At 42.0% G+C, this 17,541-nt stretch overlaps 2 protein-coding genes across 2 annotated transcripts; both read left to right on the top strand.

The window, feature by feature from the left end:
* The first annotated feature begins 1,680 nt into the window (after positions 1-1,680).
* On the top strand, positions 1,681-12,621 carry LOC120038206 (ankyrin repeat and protein kinase domain-containing protein 1-like). Its single transcript, XM_038984065.1, has 7 exons — positions 1,681-1,828; positions 3,397-3,560; positions 8,098-8,428; positions 8,619-8,767; positions 11,381-11,442; positions 12,053-12,208; positions 12,419-12,621. The coding sequence occupies exons 1-7, from the start codon at positions 1,823-1,825 to the stop codon at positions 12,520-12,522; spliced, it is 972 nt and encodes a 323-aa protein (XP_038839993.1). The 5' UTR covers positions 1,681-1,822; the 3' UTR covers positions 12,523-12,621.
* A 102-nt stretch (positions 12,622-12,723) lies between these two features.
* On the top strand, positions 12,724-14,898 carry LOC120038210 (GTPase IMAP family member 7-like). The gene is made up of 2 exons (XM_038984068.1): positions 12,724-12,832; positions 12,962-14,898. The coding sequence occupies exons 1-2, from the start codon at positions 12,724-12,726 to the stop codon at positions 13,948-13,950; spliced, it is 1,098 nt and encodes a 365-aa protein (XP_038839996.1). The 3' UTR covers positions 13,951-14,898.
* The last annotated feature ends 2,643 nt before the right edge of the window (positions 14,899-17,541 follow it).

The raw sequence follows: 17,541 nt of genomic DNA on the forward strand, positions 1-17,541 counted from the left end.
ATTTCCTTTATAATAAAGCATTGCACATCATAGAATTTGCATCGTAAAGTAGAGATACACTTACAGAAGTTGCACTCATGGCGTTTTTAAATTTTTACTTGGGTCCGGGAAGAAATGCCTTTTATGAACACATTTCATGCAATTCTAACTCATTTTATATGGCTGGAGACGAGCAGAATAATTTTTTATTCCGCACAAATGATCTAAATGACAGGCTACTTTGACACTGGCAAACTGAGATCAATAAAGTAAACTTGTCTTGACTATATCAATAACCTAGGCCTAGGTGTGACATACTGTACAATATGAGGAGGAAATGATAGTCCTAGAAAACAGTGGAGGCTGCTGAGGGGAGGACGGCTCATAATAATGTCTGGAACGGAGCAAATGGAATGGCAACAAACACCTGGAAACCATGGAAACCATATGTTTGATGTATTTGATACCATTCCACTGATTCCGCTCCAGTCATTAAAACAAACCCGTCCTCCCTAATTTTAGGTGCCACCAACCTCCTGAGCTAGAAAAGCTTTCCACTTTCACTGACTCACCCAATGATGCACAGCTCACTCATTGGCGATGGCCAAGAGTCTCTTTCCAAAAGCCTCTCTCTTTTGTATTACTTTGTAAAACAATGTTTGCTCATTAGGCCTACTTGGAAGTTTAAACAGTATTTTGTTAGCCTACAGTCAGAGTAGAGTCTTCTGTTTTAAGCAGGAGACATTTGCTTTCCAACCTGTGTTTTCCTGCGATTGTAGCCTATTTGAAATACTGGGAAAGGTTTGTTCTGGCTGCATGCTGTTCACTGACAGATTTGCCGCGCGTTCCTAGGTTAGGTCTATATGCCTTATGATTGGGCTACACAAACACAATCCACAGCTAGTCTATTGTTTAAAGAAGCTATTGTTCCTCTGTGGCTAAATTATAGACCTACTCCTGGTGTAGTATTCAGAATAATTGAATTTCTTTCTGAACAGACAGCAGTAATTTTATAACTTCGGCAAATGTATTTCAATGAATCAGGGGTGCTGCAGCTCCTCCAGCACCTTGCCGCGGTATGATTCTATAAGTGTGTAAATGATGAAGTGCAACCGTTAAGAGATGAGAGTTGCGTGTCTATTAGAGCAGAAAGAGGGAGCGAGATCATAGATCTCTCTCTCACCGCAGCAACGGCCACGCGTTAGTCTCAAAAACATAGTCTATAATATTACGCAAACCGTAAGACCGGGCCGGCCCAACACGAATGAATTGTAAGAATATCAGGAGCGGGCTGAACATCTACGTTTTACAATTACGTTTTTTAGGGGGCAGGATAATTAGGTAATGAGGGGACAACTCAAATGAACTCTGGTTGCTTTTATTATAATCTTTTACATTACAAACAGTGATTTTCTTTCTCATGTAGATGTACCGGATCCGGCTCAAATTAAGCACTGTGCATGTCTAGATCAACCAAATATACACGATCAAAGAATAATTTATGAACACAAAAATTGTGAGCCCCAACTGGGGAACGAACCCAGGGACTGTCCTCCCAACAGCTAAAGGCTAATATCAGGTCACTACAAATCTCAAAAATGTTGTTATTGTTGTTGCCTTTATGTGTAACAGAATCAGTAAATCCTACAAGAATTATATTTCACCAGAAATGACGTGATAGAAAATGGCATAAGAGTGGAAATCCCCCCTACTCCCAGACACAGAGCAGCCAGACTCTTTTCCAATAAACTATCAGCGAGTAATTCACGCTTCGCTAAACTGAACAAAGAAGCCGACATCGACTTGCCCACGATTGACCATCAGTTTCAACAAATCACACCAAATGCAGGTACGTGGTTGTTTCATAATGATCGCTAATAACATTTTCTATTGAATAACATTTACATTATTTACGTCGAAGAAACTGTCAGATCCTGAAATGTAACTTCCGTATTTTTATTTTGTACGCTAAAAATTAGTCTAAAAGTTTGCATTGTCAAAGACATGAAAACGCGATCATATTAAGATAAATATTAAAACGTGTAAGTGTTTCCGGGTGAATTGACTTTTATTTGCCGGTTTTCAAAGTATTTGACAACGACCGTACAGTATGAAGCTATTCAAACTGATGACGTCATCTAGTCTAACGCAAACTGCGCATGTGCGGACCGTCAAATCAAAGGCACTACTTCAATAGAACGTTTTTTCGAAAATGAAAACGTGTCCGTTTTTACTTTCAGAGGTTGGAGTAATGTGTTCATTACTATTCAACTATTTAAGACATTGGCTCCAATCTAGGTTGTGCCTTTAGATTTCGAGAAAGTTAACAACTTCGGAAGAATCTTTCACTTCTCTAGTTGACTTCTGAAACCCCAAACCCCGGGCTGGTCTGTTTGGTGTGTATCGCAATCTTTCCCGGAAGTCTAGTCTTGCACCTCTGGGTTTCGAAACTCTGTATTTGACTCCCAAGAAGAAGCGAGAAGCCGAAAAGTTACATTCGTTTATTTAGAACTACAAACATGACCTACAACTCCCACCAGCTGTATAATGTCTCTCTTTCGACAGTTTGCCGGTCTAAAACAACTTTATTTTTGCATTTTCTAAATTTACATTAATTCAGAACCACCCCACCCAATATTAATGTAATTGTATATATATATATATATATATGTATATATATATATATATATATATATGTATATATATATATATATATATATATATATATATATATATATATATATATATATATATATATATATATTAAATGACTGCATTTTAAATAAATTATGGTCATGTTCCATTGGTCAGACTTTACTGACACGTGCCAGATCTTACAACGGCTGGATAGCTATTTTATATATCAGCTAACCACATCATATGTTATAGCAATCTGGTGACAGTTGATGATCTGCTACTCAACCATTGGTTGATGAATGCAACCGCTGAGCAGGTTAACACGACCTTTAGGACATGATACTGAAGTGAAGCGAAAGGTTCATTTCACAGGTTATTGGCATGCGAATCCCAACACAGAGTCTAAACAATTAAACTGTCAATTAAACTATATATATATATATATATAAACAAACTAATTAGCCCAAATAACTGTTGCAATAGTCTGTTATCTACTTTTTGTATCAACTCCATATCTATATATATATATATATATATATATATATATATATATATATATATATATAGCACTAAACAACTAAACTCTCAATTAAACTATATATATATATATACATATATATATATAAACAAACTAATTTGGCCAAATAACTGTTGTGAAAGGCTGTTATCTAATTATTGTATCAACTCCATATCTTGACTGTAAATGTTTTCATGCTATTTTGATAAGTCTGAGTTAAAGTATTTAACATCAGTGTTTTTTAATATTTTTTTTTATGAAAGATGGCGCTGCCGCTGCCCAGCAGCCCGGCACTGGACTTGATGGGGAATGACAGCCTGCAGGACTGGGAAGTGATTGGTGGAGGGGGATTTGGACAGATCCACAAGGCCAGGCATATAAAGTGGAGGTTTGATGTGGCCATCAAGTTGCTGCATTATGATGATGGGTAAATATGACCATCCCACAGCCGTGCATAAGACAATATGTTCATTCTGTTTGCTCCGGTGCATTCACAATCTCTAAATAAGGGCCCTGGCCAATATGAAAGAAAACTAATTGAACTGTATTACATTAAAAAAATTATATATACTACCGTTCCGTTCAAAAGTTTGGGGTCACTTAGAAATGTCCTTATTTTTACAGCACATTTTTTTGTCCATTAAAATAACATCAAATTGATCAGAAATACAGTGTAGACATTATTAATGTTGTAAATGACTATTGTAGCTGGAAACAGCTGATTTTTAATGGAATATCTACATAGGCGTACAGAGGCCCATTATCAGCAACCATCACTCCTGTGTTCAAATAGCACGTTGTGTTAGCTAATCCAAGTTTATAATTTTAAAGGCTAATTGATAATTAGAAAAACCCTTTTGCAATTATGTTAGCACAGCTGAAAACTGTTGTCATGATTAAAGAAGCAATAAAACTGGCCTTCTTTAGATTAGCTGAGTATCTGGAGCATCAGCATTTATGGGTTGGATTAGGCATTTACAACATTAACAATGTCTGCACTGTATTTCTAATCAATTTGATGTTATTTTAACTGACAAAAAATGTGCTTTTCTTTCAAAAACAAGGACATTTCTAAGTGACCCCAAACTTTTGAACGATAGTGTATATGTTTTAATGATGTCAACCATTTTGATTAAAGGTGCAATCTGTAATTTATTTCTGGTTTAAAGTGCTGCCCCTACAGTCTTTGTTAAATCTTTTTGTTGTTGTTGTTGCTCTTAGGTCAAATGTATTTACGTCAAGGTACCACTAGGGGAAGTAAAGGATTCGTTAAGGCTCTAGTCCACGTGTCAAACTCATTCCACAGAGGGCCGAGTGTCTGTAGGTTTTCACTCCTCCCTTGTACGTAATTTATGAATTAAGGTCACTAATTAGTAAGGAACTCCCCACACCTGGTTGTCTAGGTCTTCATTGAAAGGACAAAAACCTGCAGACACTAGGCCCTCCATGGAATGCGTTTGACACCCCTGCTCTAGTTCATGAGCCAGGGGGGTCGGACCGGCTCACTTGGGGTGACGATGTCTCATAGAGATTTTTGTTGAAGGTCTAATTCCCTCAAGTTTGAAAATGTGTGATAGCAGTGTAGGAGCTTTTCTCTGTGTTATCACTCTTTTATTCATCCATCCCATCCATTTTTCCCGTAGGGATTTTACCCTATGACAAACAATGCCAGTATACAAGAAGTTACTGATCACGTATTCCCTCATCATTGGAAAGCTAAGATTCACAGCTATCCGTCAGACACATTTTCGGAATGTTCAGGTCAACAGAAATGTTACCTTTGACCTCTAGGGTACACATCAGAATTACCTGTATAAATTGCTTTAACCAAGAAAAACCCTCATACAAGTAGTTCTAAAAGATCATGAAATTACCTTTCAACTTATATGTAATATAACCTACTTTGAAAATACCAGCTACAACTATTAAAACATTGCGAAAATTGTACCATTGACATTCCACGAAGAGAGGAAGCTATGTTTTTGTATTGTAACTTTGGTGATAGAGGCACCACATTTCACACACACACAGCTAGAACAGGGTTTAAAAAGCATCTGTAGACGCAGGGCTGAAGGGTCAGTCTAGAATATGTGGAAGGGGTGGATCTACACTCTTAGAAATTAGGTTACGGTTAGGGTGCAGTATTTTCTCCTGGGGTACAGAAAGATATCAGGGACTCTGTTTTACGTAATCATGGCTCTCTCCGCATATACTGTCCCCGTCCATTCAGCCAGCGGGGTTCTCCGTCCATCACACGGACAGGAAGAAAGAACCCTCTGGGGAAAAATAATAGGAGGTGTTTGTTTCATGATTAAGTCACCGTAGTAACGTACAAGAAGTCAAGTCCTTTTGTTCTCTCGATCTGAAATACCTCACCATCAAACGGCACCTGTATTACCTCCCAACCTTCTTCGGTCATCGTCACTGCTGTGTACCCCCCCCCCCCCCACACCCCACTGCGATGGCTCTCAATGAACTACACTGGACTTTGTGCAAACTGGAAACCGCATATCCTGAGGCCTTATTTATTGTATCTGGGGACTTTAATAAAGGAAATCTGACAAATGCTGCCAACGTTTTATAAACACCTCCTCTGCCACTCTTGGATCTTGACTATTACTACTCCCCCTTCCAGGAAGGCTACAAGGCCCTTCCATGCCCTCCCTTCAGCAAATCCCATTTTGCTCCTCCCTTCCTATAGGCAGAAACTTAAACCGTAAGTACCCGTGGTAAGGACTGTTCAATGATGGTCTGACCAATCGGAATCTATGCTAAGAATGTTGTCCATCGACTACAGCTCAGCCTTCAACACCATAGTGCCCTCCAAGCTCATCACTAAACTCAGGACTCTGGGTCCAAACCCCGTCCTGTGAAACTGGGTCCTGGAAGGAAGTAACAACACCTCTGCCACACTGATCCTCAACATGGGGGCCCCACAAGGGTGCATGCTCAGCCCCTTCCTGTACTCCCTGTTCACCCATGACTGTGTGGCCACGTATGACTCCAACTCAATCATCAAGTTTGCTGACATCACAACAGTGGTAGGCCTGATAACCACCAATGAGGACAGCCTACAGGGAAGAGGTGAGTGTCCTGGCAGAGAGGTGCCAGGAAAATAACCTTTCCCTAAACTTCAACAAAACGAAGGAGCTGATCGTAGACTTCAGGAGACAACAGAGATCATCCACATCGACAGGGCCACAGTAGAGAGGATGAAAAGCTTAAAATCCCTCGGCGTGCCCATCGCTGACACCCTGCTGTGTGACTTAAAATCTCAGTGTGGTTTTATTTGATCACCCACATGAAATACTGGGGTAAACTGGTCCCGTGTAGCTCAGTGAAATACTGGGGTAAACTGGTCCCGTGTAGCTCAGTGAAATACTGGGGTAAACTGGTCCCGTGTAGCTCAGTGAAATACTGGGGTAAACTGGTCCCGTGTAGCTCAGTGAAATACTGGGGTAAACTGGTCCCGTGTAGCTCAGTGAAATACTGGGGTAAACTGGTCCCGTGTAGCTCAGTGAAATACTAGGGTAAACTGGTCCCGTGTAGCTCAGTGAAATACTGGGGTAAACTGGTCCTGTGTAGCTCAGTGAAATACTAGGGTAAACTGGTCCCGTGTAGCTCAGTCGGTAGAGCACCATTTTAGTGTTCTAGATAGCACCTTTTTTTCTAAGAGTATAAACACTGTAGTGAAAGAAAATATAGTATATACCATAGTAATTAATGTGGTGTTTTTGCTAATTGTAGTATACTGTAGTATTTAATATTTTTTGTTGTTGCGGACATTACCGTAGCTTTTACTAAAGTGTTTTAGTTGTTGTTGGGTTTTACATAGAAGTGCAGGCTTTCTACTTGAGGAAACCGACTGGTGAAATATTAAAGCAGCACATTTTTCATAACCTGTAGGTCGGTAGAACTGGAGTCTGAACGGATAATTCAGAGCTTCTGCTCTTTTCTTTAACCTTTTATGAAAACAGTTGATAGGATAACATTGTATGTCATTTGAATAAGCTCACATCCATGACTATTCACTTGTACATATCCATTTAAAAATGTTTGAAGGTAAAATATTCAGAAATTATCAATTCGTACAGCTTTTAAGACACCTTGTTACCACAATTCTGTGGATAATGTGACATCATAATGTGACATCATAATGTGACATCATAATGTGACGTCATAATGTGACGTCATAATGTGACGTCATAGCGTGACATCATAAAGTGACATCTTAATGTGACATCTTAATGTGACAGCATAATGTGACGTCATAATATGACATCTTTATATATCTGGGTCATGTGGTTGTGTGTTCTACATCACTATGGACATTTTAAGACATTATTGGGCGTACTACAATTATATTTCATACAGGTATGGTCATTCAAAATGAATCCAATAAGACCCCATTGAGTTGTTTGGCGGCCATATCGGAATGAGTCTTCTGTCGGGTTATTGTGTAAATCCTGTGATGGCCCTGTATCTACAAATCTTTTTTTAAACCCTGTTCTAGCCGTGTGTGTGAAATGCGGTGCCTCTATCAACAAAGTGTACAATCCAAAAACATAGCTTCCCCTCTTCGTGGAATTCTATGGCAAAGCTTCCAACATTCTAATGTCAATGGCACAATATGGCTGATTTTTAAACAATAGTTGTAGCTGGTCCTTTCAAAGTGGGTTATGTTATATATCATTTGAAAGGTAATTTCATGACCTTTCAGTACTACTTGTCAAACAAAGTTAAAATGTATGTTTCTTTTTTAAAGCAATTTATACAGGTTATTCTAATATGTAACCTAAAGTTATGTTGCCCTGAACTTTTCCCGAAAATGAGTCTGATGGATAGCTGTGACTCTAATCTTTCTTAAAGGGTGTGCAGTATATGATCAATAACTTGTTGGTCTGGCTCATGGACTATAATCCCTGTCTTTATCCCCCCCTCCCCACACACACACCTCATTCCAGCTCTAGCACTTCCCTGCTTAAGGAGGTAAACAATATGCAGAAGGGAGGGAGCCCCCATGTGGTGAGGATTCTGGGGGTGTACCAGGGGTGCCCTCCATCTCCAGGTAGAGGCCTCTCCACCCAGCTGGGTATTGTGATGGAGTTAATGAAGATAGGTTCACTGGCCACCCTCCAGGCCAGCCTCTCTGGCCCCCCACCCTGGCCCCTGGCCTTCCGCCTGGCCCACCAGATCGCTCTGGGAATTAACTTCCTTCACAACCTCCCTCAGCCACTTCTGCATCGCGACCTGAAGCCCAATAACGTCCTACTGGATGACAACCTTAATGCAAAGGCAAGTCCCAAGATCCTGAGTCTCTACTAGTGGTGAGATATGTCTGAACTATGTGCAGTCATCACTACCAACTGGCAGTATACATATTTACTGAACATGACTATTTCGGTTTAGTCTATGTGAAGCCCATCTCTCTCTCTCTCACTCTCTCTCTCTTTCTCACACGCTCACTCTCTTTCTCTCTCTCTAGCTTACAGATTTTGGCCTTGCTGAAGTCTCCCACAGTGCTTTGAAGACACACAGAGAGGAGCCTGGGACAGAAGGAGGCACTCTAAGCTACATGCCCCCTGAGGCTTTTGAATCATCATATGAACCAACTCGAGCCACTGACATCTACAGGTACAACACACAGAGAGACAGCACTCAGAAAGCACCACTGACATCGACAGGTACAACACACAGAGAGACAGCACTCAGAAAGCACCACTGACATCGACAGGTACAACACAGAGAGAGACAGCACTCAGAAAGCACCACTGACATCTACAGGTACAACACAGAGAGAGACAGCACTCAGAAAGCACCACTGACATCTACAGGTACAACACACAGAGAGAGACAGCACTCAGAAAGCACCACTGACATCTACAGGTACAACACAGAGAGAGACAGCACTCAGAAAGCACCACTGACATCGACAGGTACAACACACAGAGAGACAGCACTCAGAAAGCACCACTGACATCGACAGGTACAACACAGAGAGAGACAGCACTCAGAAAGCACCACTGACATCTACAGGTACAACACAGAGAGAGACAGCACTCAGAAAGCACCACTGACATCTACAGGTACAACACACAGAGAGAGACAGCACTCAGAAAGCACCACTGACATCTACAGGTACAACACAGAGAGAGACAGCACTCAGAAAGCACCACTGACATCGACAGGTACAACACACAGAGAGACAGCACTCAGAAATCACCACTGACATCGACAGGTACAACACACAGAGAGACAGCACTCAGAAAGCACCACTGACATCTACAGGTACAACACAGAGAGAGACAGCACTCAGAAAGCACCACTGACATCTACAGGTACAACACAGAGAGAGACAGCACTCAGAAAGCACCACTGACATCTACAGGTACAACACAGAGAGAGACAGCACTCAGCAAGCACCACTGACATCTACAGGTACAACACACAGAGAGAGACAGCACTCAGAAAGCACCACTGACATCTACAGGTACAACACAGAGAGAGACAGCACTCAGAAAGCACCACTGACATCTACAACACAGAGAGAGACAGCACTCAGAAAGCACCACTGACATCTACAGGTACAACACAGAGAGAGACAGCACTCAGAAAGCACCACTGACATCTACAGGTACAACACACAGAGAGACAGCACTCAGAAAGCACCACTGACATCTACAGGTACAACACAGAAAGAGACAGCACTCAGAAAGCACCACTGACATCTACAGGTACAACACACAGAGAAACAGCACTCAGAAAGGACCACTGACATCTACAGGTACAACACAGAGAGAGACAGCACTCAGAAAGCACCACTGACATCTACAGGTACAACACAGAGAGAGACAGCACTCAGAAAGCACCACTGACATCTACAGGTACAACACAGAGAGACAGCACTCAGAAAGCACCACTGACATCTACAGGTACAACACAGAGAGAGACAGCACTCAGAAAGCACCACTGACATCTACAGGTACAACACAGAGAGACAGGACTCAGAAAGCACCACTGACATCTACAGGTACAACACAGAGAGACAGCACTCAGAAAGCACCACTGACATCTACAGGTACAACACACAGAGAGACAGCACTCAGAAAGCACCACTGACATCTACAGGTACAACACAGAAAGAGACAGCACTCAGAAAGCACCACTGACATCTACAGGTACAACACAGAGAGAGACAGCACTCAGAAAGCACCACTGACATCTACAGGTACAACACAGAGAGACAGCACTCAGAATGCACCACTGACATCTACAGGTACAACACAGAGAGAGACAGCACTCAGAAAGCACCACTGACATCTACAGGTACAACACAGAGAGAGACAGCACTCAGAAAGCACCACTGACATCTACAGGTACACCACAGAGAGACAGCACTCAGAATTCACCACTGACATCTACAGGTACAACACACAGAGAGAGACAGCACTCAGAAAGCACCACTGACATCTACAGGTACAACACAGAGAGAGACAGCACTCAGAAAGCACCACTGACATCGACAGGTACAACACACAGAGAGACAGCACTCAGAAAGCACCACTGACATCGACAGGTACAACACACAGAGAGACAGCACTCAGAAAGCACCACTGCCATCTACAGGTACAACACAGAGAGAGACAGCACTCAGAAAGCACCACTGACATCTACAGGTACAACACAGAGAGACAGCACTCAGAAAGCACCACTGACATCTACAGGTACAACACAGAGAGAGACAGCACTCAGAAAGCACCACTGACATCTACAGGTACAACACACAGAGAGACAGCACTCAGAAAGCACCACTGACATCTACAGGTACAACACAGAGAGAGACAGCACTCAGAAAGCACCACTGACATCTACAGGTACAACACACAGAGAGACAGCACTCAGAAAGCACCACTGACATCTACAGGTACAACACAGAGAGAGACAGCACTCAGAAAGCACCACTGACATCTACAGGTACAACACAGAGAGAGACAGCACTCAGAAAGCACCACTGACATCTACAGGTACAACACAGAGAGAGACAGCACTCAGAAAGCACCACTGACATCTACAGGTACAACACACAGAGAGACAGCACTCAGAATGCACCACTGACATCTACAGGTACAACACAGAAAGAGACAGCACTCAGAAAGCACCACTGACATCTACAGGTACAGCACAGAGAGACAGCACTCAGAAAGCACCGTGGACATTCGATAACTCTCTCTATTTCCTCTGTCTCAGTTACGGCATACTGCTGTGGTCCATCTTCACTGGAAAAGAGCCCTATTATGCAGATAACCCTCGTAAGTGGTAGTGTCACTGTTAAGCACACACACATTAACACACACCTAAACACACACCTAAACACACACGTTAACACACACATTAACACACACATTAACACACACATTAACACACACCTAAACACACACGTTAACACACACGTTAACACACACATTAACACACACATTAACACACACCTAAACACACACGTTAACACACACATTAACACACACATTAACACACACATTAACACACACCTAAACACACACGTTAACACACACGTTAACACACACATTAACACACACATTAACACACACGTTAACACACACCTAAACACACACCTAAACACACACACATTAACACACACCTAAACACACACCTAAACACACACATTAACACACACCTAAACACACACGTTAACACACACCTAAACACACACGTTAACACACACCTAAACACACACTTTAACACACGTTAACACACACCTAAACACACACCTAAACACACGTTAACACACACATTAACACACACATTAACACACACGTCTTCCTCTCCGTCTCTCCTCCATCTCACCCCTCACTTCTCACTATTATTTAGACTTTCTTGTTCTCTTATTTCATTCTCCTGTAGATCTCCAGTCCAGTATGTTGAGGTTCCGGGTCCCCTTGGGCGACAGGCCCCCTCTGGAGGCAGTGGACAGGGACCAGGCTAGTGGGCTGGGGGAGATGGTGGACCTCATGGTGAATTGCTGGGACCAACAGCCTTCTAATAGACCCCATTTCCTGGGTGAGACTACAGGAAGGTTGTTTATACTTTGCCCTGTCACTTGATGAGGAACGGGTGTCATTAATCATGATCATTAACCTTTTTGTATACCTTGGTATGTCGTTTGGTTGTTCGTATTGGATCCCAGGACCAATTACTGATTGGACATTTATGTCAGCGGTCTGTCACAGGAGACTATTTGGTTGTTAACTCTTTTTGCTTATTATTCAGATTGCCTCACTGTGACAGAGAGAACATATGAGAGGCACAGGCAATCAATAAACGACGTTGTCCTTCAAGTGCTCCTTAAACTGGTACTTTACAAGACACTCTGATTCAAAGCCTCCCGTTCTATATGTGTAACATTCACTTATAGCAACATAACTGAACAACTCCTCATTTTAGTGCTACCTTTTCCCTCCCTCCCTCCCTCCCTCCCTCCCTCCCTCCCTCCCTCCCTCCCTCCCTCCCTCCCTCCGTCTCTCTCTCTCTCTCTCTCTCTTTACTCTCTCTCTCTCTCTCAGGAGGAGGAGAGGATGAGGAGACAGGAGGAGGAGAGGATGAGGAGACAGGAGGAAGAGGAGAGAGAGAGACAGGAGGATGAGAGTATGAGGAGACAGGAGGAAGAGGAGAGAGAGAGACAGAGTAAGTACATTTTTTGTTGTTATAATCATCAACATTACTATGTACTGTAAATTACATTATTTGAATAATTTACTTGATAATTTGTTCAGCATATAATGGTGCCTCTATGTTCTTTTTTTTAATTCACAGAAACTGGTCTAGCTCATCTGAGGATAGTTCTGGTGGGGAAGACTGGAGCAGGGAAGAGCGCAACAGGAAATACCATCCTGGGTGGGGAGGGGTTTAAAGAAGACTCCTCCCCTGAGTCTGTGACTGCTCAGTGTGAGAAACAGAGTGGAGAGGTGGATGGAAGGAAGATTGATGTGATTGACACGCCAGGACTCTTTGACACATCAGTGACTATAGAGAAAATGAAATGTGAACTAGAAAGGTGCTTCTATATGTCAGTCCCAGGACCCCATGTGTTCCTGTTGGTGATCAGACTGGGGAGGTTCACACCCGAAGAGAAGAACACTGTGAAGTGGATCCAGGAGAACTTTGGAGAAGAAGCCTGCAAGTACACCATGGTGCTGTTCACTGGAGGAGACCAGCTGAGAAAAAAATCTGTTGAGCAGTTTGTAAGAGAAAGTGTTAACCTCCAGGATCTCATCAGCAAATGTGGAGGTGGATATCACTCTGTCATCAATGACAGTGACAGTAGCGCCAACCCTGACCAAGTCCCAGAGCTGCTGAAGAAGATAGATGAGATGGTGACGAGGAATGGAGGACAACACTACACCAACGAGACGTACCAGGAGGTCCAGAGGAAGATCGAAGAGGAGGAGGAAAGGAAGAGAGAGGAGGAGAGGAAGAAAAAAGAGGAAGAAATGAAGAAACAAGAGGAGGCGATCAGGAAACGGGAAGAGGAGGTGAGGAGAGAGGAGGAAATGAAGAGAGAGGAGGAGTTGAGGAAGATAGAAGAGGAGAGACAGGAGGAGAGAAGGAAGATGGAAGAGGAGAGACAGGAGGAGAGGAGGGAGACGGAAGAGGAGACGAGGAAGATGGAAGAGGAGAGACAGGAGGAGAGGAGGAAGATAGAAGAGGAGAGGAGGAAGATGGAAGAGGAGCGGGGGAAGATGGAAGAGGAGAGGAGGAAGAGGAGCAGGAGAAATTGGTTCGAGCGGGTTTTAAACCTTTAACCTTGTTGTGGCCAGCACCATGCTCTAACCCAATGAGCGGAACTGTGTGTACTTTCATCTTTATACAAACATTAACCAGACTTTTACCGTCATAACATTCCATAATCATACCAATCTCCAACCTACCTTTCACATTAAATCCCTGTTATTCAATAAATACAAAAACATGCTGACTATTACTTAACTGGATCGTTGATTGTAGACTTTACTCTCTGTAGGAAGGTAATTGACTCTGGATAAAAAAAATATGCTGTCTGTTTCTATGACTGTATATGGCTCAGCTAATGATAAATGTACCGTAACCCTCCTTTGAGCTTCAGTCACCTGCACCATCTCCCACCTAAACGAATGTTTTTTTCTGGTCATTACTGTCCACTGTCCACCAATGTTATTTAAGCAATAACACACAAGGGGGTGTGGTAGCCTAGTGGATAGAGCGTTGGGCCATTAACCGAAAGGTTGCTAGATTGAATCCCCGATCTGACAATGTAAACATCTGCCGTTCTGCCCCTAAACAAGGCAGTTAACCCACTGTACACTATCCAGAGCCACTGAGGAAGTTACAACCACAAAAGACATTGTGACTTCTGGGGAAGTTAACCAGAGACTCTGATGAACTGACTCTCCAGCAGACGGACCGGATTCCAACAGAGAAGACAACAACGACATATGGGCGTAAATATATACATTGCAATTATTCTCGAAGGAGCGGCGGTTCATGTGCAAACGATTAGCATTTTAATTCATTAATTATCAACTGTGTAGTGAATCCATTTTGTCTTTCCCACTCTTTTATCTGTCCCTACCCCTTTCCATTGTCTACCAAGCCGTCATACCGGTTTAGCCCACTAGGGACTTATCAATGCATTGTGTTAGTAACCAATATCTACTGTTTGTTATGTATTTCTGTGCGTATTTAGTTAGTCGGTAAATAAATAATTAAGCCAATTTGTATATCGCTGATTCATAATTTATGCTAGGGTTCGTGCAGACATCCATGGGTTTGCGATGTTCAATAATGACAAGTGATGAGGTAATAATAATACATTAATACAAGACTGTACTCGATAAGATATGAAAATATCTGAAGAGTCGATTCGGGAAATAGAGACTCTATAAACATTTCCCGTGGTGCCCCGACTTCCTAGTTAATTAAAGTGTGCATGATTAGTTTAATCATCAATGTAATAATAATTACACATAGAGAATTTATTTGATAAAAAAGCAGTCTTCACATTTAATGATAGTCACAGACACGACATCTTTTTTATGGCTCAGCTAATGATAAACGTACCCTAACCCTCCTTTGAGCTTCAGTCACCAGCACCATCTCCCACCTAAACGAATGTTTTTCTGTTCATTACTGTCCACTGTCCACCAACGTTATTAAAGAATGGTTCACACCTTCTGGTTGATTTCCTGGTTTCATGGCTACTTGTGCTTGTCTCATCCTGTTTGTTTGCCAACATCAGACTTGTTTTGTTTGTATTTACATATGAGATGTAATTCACTCTCTACTTGCTGACGTAAAAACAAATGAAATCATCCAGAATTCTAGTGAGTTTTCCCCTCTGGTATTTTATTGAGACTCAGAGAACTACAGATGTACTAGAGATTCAGGACAGTTATGCCCTTTTATACAATGGGTGGGTCTAATCCTGAATGATGATTGGTTAAAACCGCATTCCAGTTGGTGTCTATTCCACAAGTAACCAGCTCTGAATACTGTCTGTGATTTAAGGAATGATGATGCAGGAACATCACAGACAGCCTTTGAGTTTGAATTCATCTCACACACAAACTTAAGGTAGGTTTGATTTGATTGATTGTATTATTTAGCGTCTTCAGAATGCCCAGCCCACATTGGTTTATAAGACAATGTATTCATCATTCCTAATTGCATTTACAGTGTTACTAATCTTGAAAATCCAGAGCTAAAATATTGCCTGCTTTTATTTATTTATCCCTTATTTTATCAGGCAAGTTGAATGAGAACACATTCTCATTTACAGCAACAACCTGTGGAATAGTTACAGGGATGAATGAGCTAATTGTAAACTGGGGATTATTAGGTGACCGTGATGGTATGAGGGCCAGATTGGGAATTTAGCCAGGACACCAGGGTTAACACGCCTACTCTTATGATAAGTGCCATGGGATATTTTAGTGAACACAGAGAGTCAGGACACCCGTTTAACATCCCATCCAAAAGACAGCACCCTACACAGGGCAATGTCCCCAATCACTGCCCTGGGGATTGGGATTTTTTTTTAGACCAGAGGAAAGGCTGCCTCCTACTGGCCCTCCAACACCACTTCCAGCAGGAGCTAGTCTCCCATCCAGGGACTGACCAGGACCAACGCTGCTTAGCATCAGATGCAGGGTGGTTTGCTGCTGGCTGAATGGTGTCAGTTCTGGATGGAGAGGTATGAGAAAAGAGAGAATGTATGAGAAAAGAGAGAAGGTATGAGAAAAGAGAGAAGGTATGAGAAAAGAGAGAAGGTATGAGAAAAGAGAGAAGGTATGAGAAAAGAGAGAAGGTATGAGAAAAGAGAGAAGGTATGAGAAAAGAGAGAAGGTATGAGGAAAGAGAGAAGGTATGAGAAAAGACAGAAGGTATGAGAAAAGAGAATAAATAGTCCTGTGAGCTCCAATGGGGTTTCAAATGTACCCCCAAAAAGGATCCACTTTATATGACTGTATAATAGGGAAACAATACGTGATTATACAGATATACTAATCACAATATTTCACATTGTATATTGTGGTAGAAAGGGCAATAGAGGAGAAAATGTATCTCTCCGAGGTGATATACTTCACTTTACTGACTTCACTGTCCCCATGGGGAAACGTTGCAGTATCACCTACACGTTTAACCTGTTGAGGATAGAGGGCGCTATTTTCACTTTGGGGAAAAATCGTGCCCAATTTAAACGGCCTCGTACTCTATTCTTGCTCGTACAATATGCATATTATTATTACTATTGGATAGAAAACACTCTCAAGTTTCTAAAACCGTTTGAATTATATCTGTGAGTAAAACAGAACTCATTTTGCAGCAAACTTCCTGTCAGAAAGTGAAAAATCTCAAATCGAGGCTCTGTTCCCGGCCCTCCCTATCATTTTGCTTGAGATTTATGACTATACATGCACTTCATACGCCTTCCACTAGATGTCAATAGGCTGTGAGAGGTGAAATGGGATCTCTAGCTCTTTCTATGGTGAAAAGAGGCCTCTTGGAATGACAGGACCCCAATTTCCTCTGTTCAGGATGACGCGGGATGGACATCAGCTTTGGCTTCTGAAAAGCTTTCCCTATAGACGTCTAATATCTCCGGCTTTGATTTTATTTGATAAATGTGACAATATCATCGTAAAGTATGTTTTTTCAATATAGTTTAATCAGATTATTGAATTTTTGGGGGGAGTTTTTGCGTGTTCCGTTCACTGCGTTTGTTCATGAAGGAGAGTTTAGCGGCACTTGGCTAGTTTTGCTTGCTAATTCGCGAGGGAAAAAGGCCATTCTAAAACCAAACAACGATTGTTCTGGACAAAGGACCACTTGTACAACATTCTGATGGAAGATCATCA

Source organism: Salvelinus namaycush, unplaced genomic scaffold (genome assembly GCF_016432855.1).
Source record: "Salvelinus namaycush isolate Seneca unplaced genomic scaffold, SaNama_1.0 Scaffold21, whole genome shotgun sequence".
NCBI classification, from domain to species: domain Eukaryota; kingdom Metazoa; phylum Chordata; class Actinopteri; order Salmoniformes; family Salmonidae; genus Salvelinus; species Salvelinus namaycush.